Here is a 13078-nt window from a genome sequence, read left to right on the forward strand (position 1 = left end):
AACTGCCCACTTCCATAAATGTTATTACTTTGAGATCCTTGGGAACAGGGTCGGGGGTCGCCATGGGGCCGGGGGTTGGGACGGGGGGGTCACACTACTTTTCCTATTTCTGTATCTTATTCCACCCATTGTCACTATGCTGTATTGTACATGTTGTTGTGGATGTAAAACAATTAAAATAAAAACATTTGATCGCAAAAAAGATTACTTGTTACTGAAAAAGTGGCCTGACGTCACTGAGAACAGAATGAAATTCTGGTGCAATAGCAGCAAAGTGACAAGCAATCGAAGACTACAGATTGAGACAAAAATAAAATATAAAAAATTAACATAGCATACAATTAAATGAAAAGAAACAACATAAAAATGTTTTGATACTATTATAAATTTATATTTTGTAATATTGTGGTACTATTATTAATTTATCATTAAGGAGTCCATTATTTATAGTGTACTCCAATCCCAAGGAATGTGCAGTTAATTAGGATAATTTGTACAAAATTGTGCATGTATATTTGGTACAGGAAAAAAATGAACGATTTACAATAAGTGACAATAAAACTGCAAATACCTGCAGGGACATAAACACTGAGTTTGTTGGGAGCAGTGATGGTTGTAGAGTCTAACAGCAGCTAGGAGGAAGGATCTGCGGTAATGCCACTTTGTGCATTTAGGATGCAGCAGTCATTCTAGCACAGAACTGATCTCACAGCTTCAGATGAGCTGCTGCTCCAAGATGGCTGATGCTACAGATTTCAAATTTTCAGCAGCGCCCCCTGCAGTCTAGAAGACCTCAGGCTGCTCTGACCCGTCCTGTAGAGTATTTTAAAGTTTATTTGATAGAAAATCACAAAGAAAATCAAAATCTAAAACAGTTTAAGCTTAAATCTTAAATGAGTCCATGTTAAAATCAGGATATGAACAAAGACAGCAGAGGAACAAAAGAGCTGAGACATTCAAATCATTTCTGTAGGACGGATTAAATTTGCTTTCTCAAAGCAGTCGTTACTCATCCTGTCACATCCAGAGGAGTTTATGTATCGGTAATTATTCTTCAGTCATGCGATCAGTGAATAGCAGAGGATTGTCTGTCATCAGAGCCTCACTGATGACGAAGCTTTGACTGTCTGCTGCGACGCCCCGAACATCAACACTGTAAAACCTGAAAAACATTTCTGTGTTTTCTTTCTTAATTAAGTAGAAATAAACGAGACTTTAACCTACAGTTATTTCATTTTCCACTTCATACCTTCTACACTCCATATTTACATAAAAATAAGGAAAATCAAGGCATTTTTTTCTAGTTTGTGTTACAAACTTATCAGATCCATAATAATTACAGATAAAACATGTTTGACTGAAAAAATGACAAATTATTATCTTTGTAGATGCGAACTCAGAACAGCAGCTGATTTATTTTTCTATTTCTGGGCTTTTTGGTGATTTTGCTGCGACCATAACCATGTCTGGTTATGAACCAGACATTTTGGTTCCTCCATCAATCCCTGAATTTAACAAATATCATAGATCTGGAATTTTAAAGGGGCAGTTTTATGTAAAATCAACTTTTTTGAGATCTCCATCGTGTTATAATGTTTTTCTCTCATCAAAAACACACCTGGAATGTTGCTTTGATTCTCTCATGCATGTTAGAAAAATCCTTTAATCTCCATGGGAACCAGTTAGCTACTAAACGCCTGAGTGGCCGTAGCCCCGCCTCCGAGGCGCAGCTCCTCCTCACAGAGCGTTCCTCCATGTTTGCACTGAAACACTGTCAGCTGTTAACAGACGGCCATGAAGCATATTCAGTTCAAAACAACCAGCTGGACGCAAAACGAGAAACTCGGTTAACAGAATAATAACAAGAAATGCAGTGGAGTAAAAAACAGGATTTTATTGTTAATGGAGTAAAATAATAAGGTCTTTAAAAACAGCTGGTGAGAAACTGAACTAAATACAGCATGGAGTAAATGTATTTTACTGCCATCCTGTCAGGAAGTCGACCGTTTGATTCTCGTTTTCCCAGGAAAGTTTCAGGAACTTCCAGGATTCTCACATCAAAGTTTCATCAAATTCATGTTTTCATATCAAATTATTTATGTTTTATCAAAAAGATCATAAACATTTCTTTAAAAGTTGACAGAGCTGAATATCAGATTTTGGTATAAAACATGTGAAGAACCAGACGGAGGGTTTCAGTGTTTATGGGGGCCGTTACCATAGCAACGCCGAGTTCATGCAGGTTTGCTTATTTGTTTGTTCCAGCAGATAGAGACACGATAAACACACACCTTACCCTGCAGCAAAACCTGCACCTCACAGCCAATCAGAGAGCAGAGCCACCTGAAAGGATCATCATCATCCTCATCAGGGTGGAGCAGCTGCGTCCAGAAAAACATCCAGCCTGAATCCGCCTGTCTGGCGGTGTGATGATGACGACGATCGAACCGGGAACCGAACCGGCCGGTTCTCCAGGCTGGACCCGGTTAGAGTTTCTGGGCCTCTTGTCGTTCCTGAGCGGGTGACTCAGAGTCTCCCTTCTTCACCTGACAGCAATTATCTCCGGTGGTTTACCTGCAGTCAAAGAAAAGGGCGTCACTCACCCTGACTCTGGGCTGCAGTCCAACCGGTGGGACGGGTCGCACCGAACCGCGCCCGATTCCCCGGCGGGGCGTCGCCACCAGGTATAAGAGGCTGAGCTGACAGAGGCAGCAGCACACCGATCACTCATCACTTCCTGACCAATACCCACTGATCAGCCTGCAGCAGCCATGAACTTCCTCAAAAAGGCCGTCGGAGACAACCCAGATGTCGCCAAAGTTGCCGGGCAGAAAGCGGGTGAGTCTCAAAACTCACTTTATTTTATTTCAAATAAGTTTTTGTTTCTTCATTAGTTGTATCCTTACGGTTGATTTGATCAGGTTAAAAACTGACTGTTTTTAGGATTGAATATTTATATTTACAGGCAATAAAAATGGAGGAAAAAAAGACAAATAAATTTCTATTTATCAGTAAAATCTGCAGCATTACTCTTCATCCGCTTTGCTTCGTCATCCCTCCAAACATCAGGAAATGATTCCTGTGTCACAACAGAAACCAACATGAAGTTTGATATTAAAGCTGCAGGGGGCGCTGTGGTGGCGCAGGGGCAAAGCACAACCCACGTACTGAGGCCTTAGTCCTCATGCCGCTGGTCACAGGCTCGATTCCCGGCCCTTGCCGCCCCCCCCCCGCCCAACCACCCCCAAATAAAGGCCACAAGAGCCAACAAAAAAACCTTTAAAAAAAAGATATTAAAGCTGCAAGTTAAATAACTAATGGAGTTTATTAAATAAAATAAATGATTCCTGTGTATTTAGAGGAGCTGCTTTAGGAAACTTTTTGTTTCAGATGTTTCATTCCAGAACTTTCTGGATTTGAGATCTGAGTTGCTTTGACCTTGAAGCTTCTTGTCAATGACAAACCTCAAACTACAAGGTCAAAGGTCAAAGCTGCATCTGGTCTGATATTTTACTGGTTCTGACCAAACTGCCCTTTGTTCCTCAGTGTCTGAGCTAAATGAAGAAGAACGCTGACAGAACCGGGTCGGTTTGGTTCTGACCAGAGTTGAAACGTCTTTTAGTTTTAGTCTTTGGACGGATATGCTTCTTAGTTTCTAGTAAAAGAAGTGTCAATAAACATTATTAGTATTAGTCTTTATTCACTGGATGATTAGTGGCAACAGTAGAAATAATTATTCCAGAAAAGTCAAAAACATAATTTATAATTTGCTCTTTGTTTCCCAGAAGCCTGAACTAATTCCTTAAATTTAACAGGAAGTCAGGAGATCCTAACAGTTAAACCACATCAATAAAACATTTATGAAATGATCACAAAAAACAAAGAAAACCTAAATAACAAATGTTTTCTCTTCACATTATTTATTTATTGTTTATTTATTAACATGTTTTGGTCTTTAAATTCACTAATTCCACCATAACAATGATTCAAACTCAACAAGAAAACCAGAATATTCCTCTGAAATCCCAACAGGAAGTTGAATCGGTCATAATGTTCCTCTAATGCAGTGGTTCTTAACCTGGGTTCGGTCGAACCCCTGGGGTTCGGCGGAGGCTCCGCCGCAGAGGTAAAGACACACTGTGTAAAGTCGTGATGACGCCCCGCTTTGCTGCAGAGGATCACGTTACATTGCTGAGCCAATCAGAGGATCACGTTACATTGCTGAGCCAATCAGAGCTGCGGAGGAGCCCTGATTGAAGGAGCTCCACTCTCAGCAGGGATTTGAACTCGTGTCTTTAATTACTTCAGCAAAACTCAGTTTTACCAAATTCTGTAGCTTTGGTGTACTTCTAAATCTGCTCCTTAGTCGCATCTTTTCGGGGTTGCTACTGCCTCTAGTGGTGTGGGGGTGGTAACACAACTAATATAATTACATTACTAAATCAGAATACCACAAAGTCTTTATTATTTATTATGAATTTTTCATTCTCTTAAGAATGTAGAGCTAATTAAATGATCTAAACAAGACCTTAAAGTGGTTCCAGTTTCTCTCGATGGTCAACCTGTTGAAACTGTGGCAGATTTGGGTCGTTCCTGGACAGTCAGCTCAACTTTGCTGAAAACACTGACTATAATTTGAAGAACTGATCTCAGAGACTCTACCTTTCAAGAAGACTTGGTGATCTTGAATTTTGGGGGGAATCATATTTTATTTATCACTACAGAAGGGTTCAGTGAATGCGCATATGAAACTGGTGGGTTCACTACCTCAAAAAAGGTTAAGAACCACTGCTCTAAGCAGAAGATGGAGGATGAACTCTGACCTTTCAGTTTCATAGATACCGGCCCACTGTGTTCATCCTCACTGCTGCTGATGGTTTAAAACCCAGTTCAGGTAGAGCTGAAACCACCAACCCGAAAAACCGCCTGAACCAGAACATTCACAACATTTTCACCTTCAGGCGGCTCTCCACACAAGTGGAGCTTCACCTGGAGGGGCGGAGCTTCACCTGGAGGGGCGGAGCTTCACCTGGAGGGGCGGAGCTCCGCCCACAGCTGAAGAAAATTCCTGTGGGGCCTTAAATTAACCTGCGATCAGATTTACCAGGAGGATCTTTCAGTTTAATCAAGGCAGAACTTGTCTCTTGCTTCTTCTGCAGGTGAGTTTGTGGAGCAAAAGGTGCAGGAGGTCATTGGTGGAAAAAAGGGAAACGAGCAGCAGCAGCAGCAGCAGCAGCCGCAGCAGCCGCAGCAGCAGCAGCAGCAGCAGCAGCAGCAGCAGCAGCAGCAGGAGCAGCAGAAGAAAGGAGATGAAGGATGTTTTGGTCTGGATGACGTAGTGCCAGGTGAGTCGACATCATTTAACAACAAAGAAGTTTATCTGAAACAGGTGAGGAGCCAGAGCAGGTGTTCACACCTGGAGAACACCACCCCCTGGTGTCCACAGGGCTCCACTGACGCACCTGGAGCAGGAAGAAGACGGAGAATCAGGAGGAAACATAAAACCAAAATAAATATGAAACTTTTCCTCCAGTCAGAATAACTGATGATTCATATCCAGATTTTACAGCTGCTGCTGTTTTAACGGTTAAAGAACTTCCTGATATTCAATCACATTATTATTATCAAAAGATTTAGAAAAAAATTATCTTTGAGTTAAACTAGAATCAAAAGTCTGTTGCTGTAAAGAAATTCAGATGTGTTTTAAATTTTCATTAAGTTATTAGTGAAAATGGCCTCAAAATAACAACATTATTATGGCAATAATTTCTGGGCCAATTTGTCATCCAGCAAATTTTATTGTGAAGCCGAAACGTCAGAAGAACAAAATTATATTTTATCATCAATAAGCTGCAGAGCATCAGAGTAACGACCTTCATTAAAGTTTGTTCTTATTATAATGAACCCGGCCGGTTCCAAAAAACGGACCCGGTTCTTAGTGGACCCGGTTCTTAGTGGACCCGGTTCTTAGTGGACCCGTTTTCAGGTTTGGTTTTTGTTTGTCCTCAACAGATAATATGAAGAACATCGCCGGCGGACTGTTCAAGTAGGAGCCTGGAGGACGGAGCCTCCATCGCCTCCATCGCCTCCATCGCCTCCATCGCCCGTCTCTCCTCCTCGTTTCATCTTTCTTCCTGTTTTAAACCCAGTAAGCCTCCCAGCGTCTTACTGGGAACTTTAACTGGTTTAATAAATTCTACATTTTGACATTTACTGGTTTGTTGTTTTCTGGAACAAATAAACTGTCAAATTAAATATATTCATGCATAAAACTGATTTCTGATGTTTGGTTATTGCTGTTTGATTTTAGCTTTGGTAAAAACTAAACTGAATAAATAAAGTTTAGTTTCTCAATCTTCAGGTTTTTTTCTCTCCAGACATGAAATATTTTTTCTGGGGAAAAAAACAGAAATTCCTGTTTTGGTTAATTAAATCTAAACTTTCTGGGATTAAATGTGGCTGAAGGTGAAGGAAACAGCAGCACTTCATTGAAAATGTTAAAATACAACTATTTATAGATTTGTTCCTCAACAGAACAAAAGCAGTGATTTAATTTTAGAGTTTCCAGTTTAGACAGGAAGTCGTTTCTAGGGCGATTCTAAAAGCCTCACCCCAAACCATTTACAATATTTTAATATTAATTTTTTACCTGAACTTTAGATTGTGACTCCAGTGAAACGGCAGGAGGTCTGCAGAGGAAACATGATCCACAGGACAGGAAGTTCATCATTCTGGGAAAGTTTGTTGAAGACAACGGGATGAGAACCAGAAACCCAGACAGCAGATCTTCACGCTCTGCCAAACACAGCGGAGGAGGAGTGATGCTGTGGTCACCATGCAGCTGAAAACACTCCAGATTCAGAACCACAATCCAAACAGAACCACTGCAGAGAGAAATCCAGGTTCTGTGACGTCCTACACTAAGAAATAATCCTGTAAATTTACAGTCAAATACTGGCAGCCACAGACGCCAGTAGCAGTAAATGCACAGTAGCTGTACCGTAATTAATTCTGACATTAGATTACTGTTAAAGTAAGTATAGATACTGTGAAAGAACGGTAAAATACTGGCGTCTGTAGCTGCCAGTAGTTTATCGTTTTTATTTTTGTTTGAAAGAATGGTAAAAAATAAAATACTGGCAGCTACAGATGCCAGTTTTTTACCGTTCTTTCAGAAAAATGGTAAAAATAAATAAAATGAAAAGCTACCAGTACTTTACTGGACATTTACCTTTTCAATCCTGTAATTATCTTTTAAAGTGGCGTACTGTAAGTAAATACTGTAATGAAGTGGTGGAGAAAGTACTCAAAAAATGTACTTAAGTAAAAGTAAAAAAGTACTGGCTTTTAAAAACACTTAAGTATTAAAAGTAAAAGTACTTGCTGAATGATACCTAATCGCTAATATCATTAAGTGAACTGATCGTATTTAATTTTAATACATCAGAAATGTCCCATTTTAATGAACAATGCCACAGATAAAGCATGTTTTCATTGTGTTTACTCTGTAACATGGTTTAGACTTAGATATTTGATTCTATGCATCATAATTTCAGGGATGGAAACATCTGGTCTCCTGTCCTAACATAGCATGAACTTCTTTTTTCTTTTTTTTTTTTGCCACTAGTGTCTTTTATTTTGAAAGAAATCCAACTGGCATGGGAGGACATGGAAGTCCTATAGGACTTAGTAAAGGTGCGTCCGGAAGAATCGGATCGTTCCTGAATGTCATATCACTATATTGCACTTTGGTCACAGCGTTGTCCCATATATGCCACACCTCAGTCAACACCTCCACACAATAATTCAGCGCATGAGTGACAACTTTTTTTCATCCAGATGCAACATGTGTCTCAGTACAGCTAGCTTTGCTAGCATCACGTCCACAGATCTTACCTTTCTTTAAGCTTTCCTTCCCAGTGACGCTAAAAGTTGGACTAAGTCCCACCGTGAAAGCGAAGCGCTGCTGGTTTTACATGTCGCCATATCTTATGGTTTATGCAGCTAATATATTACTGACGATCAGACAGACATCTTCTCCCGCTCAGAGGAAACCACTGCGCATGTCTGGAGCTCCGCGTGCGAGTAAAGGTGGAGGCAATGGGTCACGTTATTGCTTGGATTTTACGGCGCCACCTTAAGACCCTGAACGTCACATTTTAATGGACAAAAAGAGCAACGCGACAGTTTAGTAGAAATGTAGTGAAGTAGAAAGTACAGATACTTACTGTAAAATGTAGTGGAGTAAAAGTAGAAAGTATCCATTATTAAATCTACTTAAGTAAAGTACAGATAAATGAAAATTGTACTTAAGTACAGTAACGAAGTACTTCTGTAAGTGAGTTTGTTCTAAAGTTGAAGGACTGTTAGGCGCTGTTCAGGTTTGTCACCGCTCTCAACCTGGAGTGTCGGCCAGAACACCACTCAGGCCAGGATTCAGCTCAGGACCAGTTTTGGATGAGGTGCACCAGGAGTTTAATGAAGACACGAGGCAGGATCCTTTAACTGTTCTGTATTCCAAACTGTATCACAGATAATCCACTGAACATGGATGGGCATAAATGTGTCTACATGAAGGTGTGTGTGGTTTCCTAGAATAAACAAAAATACAGAAAATAAGTTCAAGGTGTCCTATCATTACACATTACACCATGCTATTATACCTTAGATAAACTAAGAAGGAAACCTCTAAGTCAATATTACTAAGCAAACTTAGGCAAGTTAACTCCACAGTTAACTAATAATCATGTCTCTGCTCCACTGAGAATAGATATGCATGTGCGACACAATGCTCTACAATACACACGTAGCATGTAGCTCGGACTTAGCAACAGGTGAAATAATAGCAAACAAATAAACTTCAAATCACTCATTTAGCTGCAGTAAACACTCAAATATTGCAACTTACTCATCAATGACGCACACTCTTAAGGAGAACACATATATGATGGTCTTTCCCACGTGTTAGCACAGCGGCTCGGTTACCCAAACTTCCACACCAGATACGTTGGCTACGGCAAGGTGTTGACGTCATCACTGCCCTAACTACGGTATGCCTTAAGGGACAAAGGTAACGCTGAACAGAAAACACATAATACAAAGAGTAATACTCAATACCAAACTTAAACTATATATATATAAGGATCTTTTGAACAACTTCGTTACTTCCCACCACTGCTGTAATGACGCCAACAGGGTTTATTAGAAATAAGAGCGAGCTGCTATTCCTGAGGCTGCAGCTCTGAACTCTCCGCTCTGGTGTTCTGTCAGATCAGCATCGGTTCTGGTTCTGGTCCTCCTGCTCCCCTCATCCCCTCCCACATGACAGGTCCATCACATGTGAGGGGGAGTCAGACAGGAAGCCCATGGACCTTACCACAGGGGTCGCGTTTCATTGGCTAATGCCCATTTGACGTCACAGCGCAGCTACCACGTGGTGACCGTCTCACAAACACAAGCCACCATAGTAAACACATGCTAATGCTAATGTACATTGTGGACTAGCAGACCGGCAGAAAGAAAGAACGGTTCTCCACTGTCAGTGGGGAATCTGTTCAGGTGATGTCAGGTATCCTGATCGTATTTGTGAAACTAAAATTCACAGATTTCCCAAATCTGAAACGGAAAGTCTTGCTTGGATCAAAGCATTTGCAGCTCAACCGTCGTAGGATCAATAAGAACAAAGGAGTGTGTGATGTAAGTATTATTGCTTTGCTTTCTTTGTGTTTAGTGAATGAAAAAAATAAAGTCAGTAATTAACACATCCATTATGAAAACCTTTTAGCTAAGTACAGCATAATGGCAGTACCGATCCAACTTCTACACCCTGAAGCCTGTCTGTTACACAGTCTTACGTTAGCTGAACAGATCGATATGCAATGTGTACCGTATCTGACATACATAAAGGATTTTATTTGACCTGAAAAGGCTTTTTACTAAACTGTAATCGTGTTAGCCACGTTAGCACCGAGTACAGTCTATCAGGCCTAGGCACACTCAAACATTTGCCAACAACAGAAATCACTGATTCCAAAAGTAACCCTGAAAACCATGAATGCCGACTTACCCAGCCTTACAAGAACAACAGGCATCAGTGATCTTGTCCACAGTATATTTATGCTGAGGCTGTGAGGATCTGCTGTTTTCCTCATCGACCGGTAGCATTTAGCTGCGACAATGTTGGAGGCATCCCGTGGCTCAAACACCTTGATGTCCATAAAAGATGACATGAACTTGTTGGTTCCCCTGTTCATTGTCGTGGCTGATATTTTGTGAAAATCCGGGATAAATGCTACACTAATCGACTCAGAAATACTCTGCAGAGTCAGTCGAAATGAAAGACGCCATGTTTGCATAGAAACTAAGCTCCGAGGCTTTGTTTGTGAGACATGCAGGAGTTTAGGACCGCAGTGAAGTTAGTTTCAAGTTGGATATTCGATATTCGAGCTCCGTGGAGTAAGCGGCGTTTAGCTCAAGGTTGATCCGATTTATGAACGCTACTGTCGGCCAGCGGTTCGCAGCGCCCGAAGGTTCACTTAGGGACTGTCAACAAATTACCGAACCAAACATTCCTGTCAAAGAAATGTTAATAAATGCCTTGAATTGTAACCAACTAACTAATTGTCAGTGCTAATTCAGGCTTTTACATGAGCCAAAATAGCATCTATAAAATTTTAAAGTCATATACAATATTTTCAATAATTTTAATATTAAATAATATAATGTTTTCTTCCATAGCTTCCAGGTCATTTGACCTAATGACTCAAAATCACTTTGAAATAATTATAATAGTCTCTATAGATGATGCACAGACATTTGTTTATGTTTTATGTTTTTATTTTATAATTCTTAGGAATCTTTTCCTTAAAGTTTAAGATTGTTGCTTAATAGCTTTCAGATTACGTCATAAAATGACTTCAAATCTCTTTGAAATTATTCAAGTACACTTTATACATCACACAGAGCATCAATGCCAAACAAACATATTACATTTTCATTTTCAACAGATATTTTCAAAACGTATTTCGAACAATAATGAACACAGTTTCTAGTTTTCAGATTAACTACACAATACACATTTCCAACTGCCTTTTTTTTTCTTTTGAAATTCTGTGCTCTTCATATTTATGCACAGGGCATGGTACCATCGGTCACAGTTGTCACACTGGATCTGTTCACAAATACAAGAAAATATACATGTTTAGCAGTACTGAACTTACTCATCTCCTGTCACACAGTTTGGTGTTTACTTGCTTGTCATTTGTTATATAAAACATTTCATGGCTCCCAAGAGTTATTTCCTGTGTTTACTTCTGAATTTTACATTGACAACTCTTGATTTCTCACCCAGTCTGTCATTCCAGGGCCAGACCCCGGGGCTTTGTACGCAGCGCACATCGCACACCAACAGTGGTCATCGAATACTGTAATCAAGAAGAAATATACAGCATATTCAAACAAGATATATATATATATATATATATATATATATACATATATATATATATATATATATATATATTTTGACCTCGGGACTGGAAGCCCTGAGGTCAAAGTGGGGAACACCCCCAAAGGTGGTGGAGAATGACCGAGCTAAGATCCTGTGGGACTTCCAGATCCAGACAGACAAGATGGTAATGGCGAACCAACCGGACATTGTGGTGGTGGATAAAGAACAGAGGAAAGCCGTTGTGGTGGATGTAGCAATACCAAGTGACCACAACATCAGGAAAAAGGAGAAACTGGAGAAATACCAGGGCCTCAGAGAGGAACTGGAGAAGGCCTGGAAGGTGAAGACCACAGTGGTGCCTGTGGTCATCGGGGCCCTCGGGGCAGTCACCCCCAAACTGGAGCAGTGGCTCAAACAGATCCCAGGAACAACATCAGACATCTCAGTCCAGAAATGTGCAGTTCTAGGCACAGCCAAGATACTGGAGGAGAACCTGAAGCTCCCAGGCCTCTGGTGGAGGACCCGAGCTCAGAGGATGAAAGAGACCACCCACGGAGGGTGAGAGGGGAATTTTTATATATATATATAAAACAAAATAGCTAATTATTTCAGAAAATTCATTTAAAATTATTAATACTTGGAGATTATTTAAAATACATTTGTAAAGTAAATTTTCTAAATTATCAATGTTGCATATCGTTTAGATATTTTTGTCTGTTTGGATTGGCACTGTTGGTGGTTTATATTTTGTTAAATGGAATTTGCATTTTGTAATGTTTTTATTTTTTTAATGACCTCACGGGTCATTAAAATGTTATATTTTATAATTCTTAGGAATCTTTTCCTTAAAGTTTAAGAGTCTTCTGAAAGAATTGCCATGTTTTACTGACTACTTGCCTGTTTTAAACATTGAAACACTTGACAAAATTAATGTAATTGTTCACTGCCATGTGAGTTCCAAATATAAGTGTCATATATGTGGTTATCCAGGCAAATGAGGAGCTGAACATGGCAGTAAGGCTGGACAACTTCTTTAGAAAACATTACATAATTAATTCCACATGTAAAAAAACTTCTGTACTGGACACTACATATAGGATTTCAGAGTAATGTAAATGTCAATCATTTAATAAAGTTGATCTAGTTGCACCCACATTAATCTTGGCTAAGTAATTTCATTTGATATCTTGTATGTGTCCTACTAACATCAACATCACTGCAAGCTTTACCCCATCCCACAGCAGCCTGTACAGGGCGATGTTTGGCACCTTAACTCTTGTAAAACAGTGTATTGATTATTTTATCATTTGTAAAACACCTTCTCATTGAAAAGAAAAATTGTCAGTAAAAGTAAATACTGACATGTGGGAAAAGATTAATTGCGAGACATGTGCTTAAAGTTTGTCTTTATGTTAACATTTAATTTTTGAACATTTTTTAATGCCATTTCAGGTAAACTTTGACAACTATGAAGCAGTTCTGTCATTTGTCCCTGTGAACAACAATCACTGGAAGTTGCTGGTTTGTGATTTTTTGTCTATAATAAATATTTTTTCATTTTATGGTTTGGATAGAGCATGACATATTCACATTAGTTTTAATGAAATTTTTCTTTGTTATGCCCCTTTC

The 13078-nt window shown here is 39.7% G+C and overlaps 1 protein-coding gene and 3 long non-coding RNA genes across 4 annotated transcripts in view; 2 read left to right on the top strand and 2 right to left on the bottom strand.

Annotated features, from left to right (window-relative positions):
• Window positions 1-2685: 2685 nt before the first annotated feature.
• On the top strand, window positions 2686-6276 carry LOC106909617 (uncharacterized). The gene is made up of 3 exons (XR_015765515.1): window positions 2686-2838; window positions 5160-5345; window positions 6013-6276. It is a non-coding gene; the product is annotated as an uncharacterized LOC106909617 (long non-coding RNA).
• On the bottom strand, window positions 3681-7368 carry LOC148155408 (uncharacterized). Its single transcript, XR_015765517.1, has 2 exons — window positions 6650-7368; window positions 3681-5462 (listed from the first exon to the last, which is right to left on the bottom strand). It is a non-coding gene; the product is annotated as an uncharacterized LOC148155408 (long non-coding RNA).
• Window positions 7369-8497: 1129 nt separating this feature from the next.
• LOC148155409 (uncharacterized) lies at window positions 8498-9029 on the bottom strand. Its single transcript, XR_015765516.1, has 2 exons — window positions 8909-9029; window positions 8498-8591 (listed from the first exon to the last, which is right to left on the bottom strand). It is a non-coding gene; the product is annotated as an uncharacterized LOC148155409 (long non-coding RNA).
• Window positions 9030-11807: 2778 nt separating this feature from the next.
• Window positions 11808-13078, top strand: part of LOC106909618 (uncharacterized) — a 10469-nt gene continuing 9198 nt past the window's right edge. Inside the window, exons 1-2 of the mRNA XM_088013357.1 lie at window positions 11808-12007; window positions 12902-12970. Coding sequence (XP_087869483.1) covers window positions 11903-12007; window positions 12902-12970 — 174 coding nt within the window. The 5' untranslated portion in view covers window positions 11808-11902. The remainder of the gene's footprint in view (window positions 12008-12901; window positions 12971-13078) is intronic.

Source organism: Poecilia mexicana, unplaced genomic scaffold, assembly GCF_051168715.1.
Source record: "Poecilia mexicana isolate PSO_F unplaced genomic scaffold, ASM5116871v1 scaffold_15, whole genome shotgun sequence".
In the NCBI taxonomy this organism is placed as follows: Eukaryota; Metazoa; Chordata; class Actinopteri; order Cyprinodontiformes; family Poeciliidae; genus Poecilia; species Poecilia mexicana.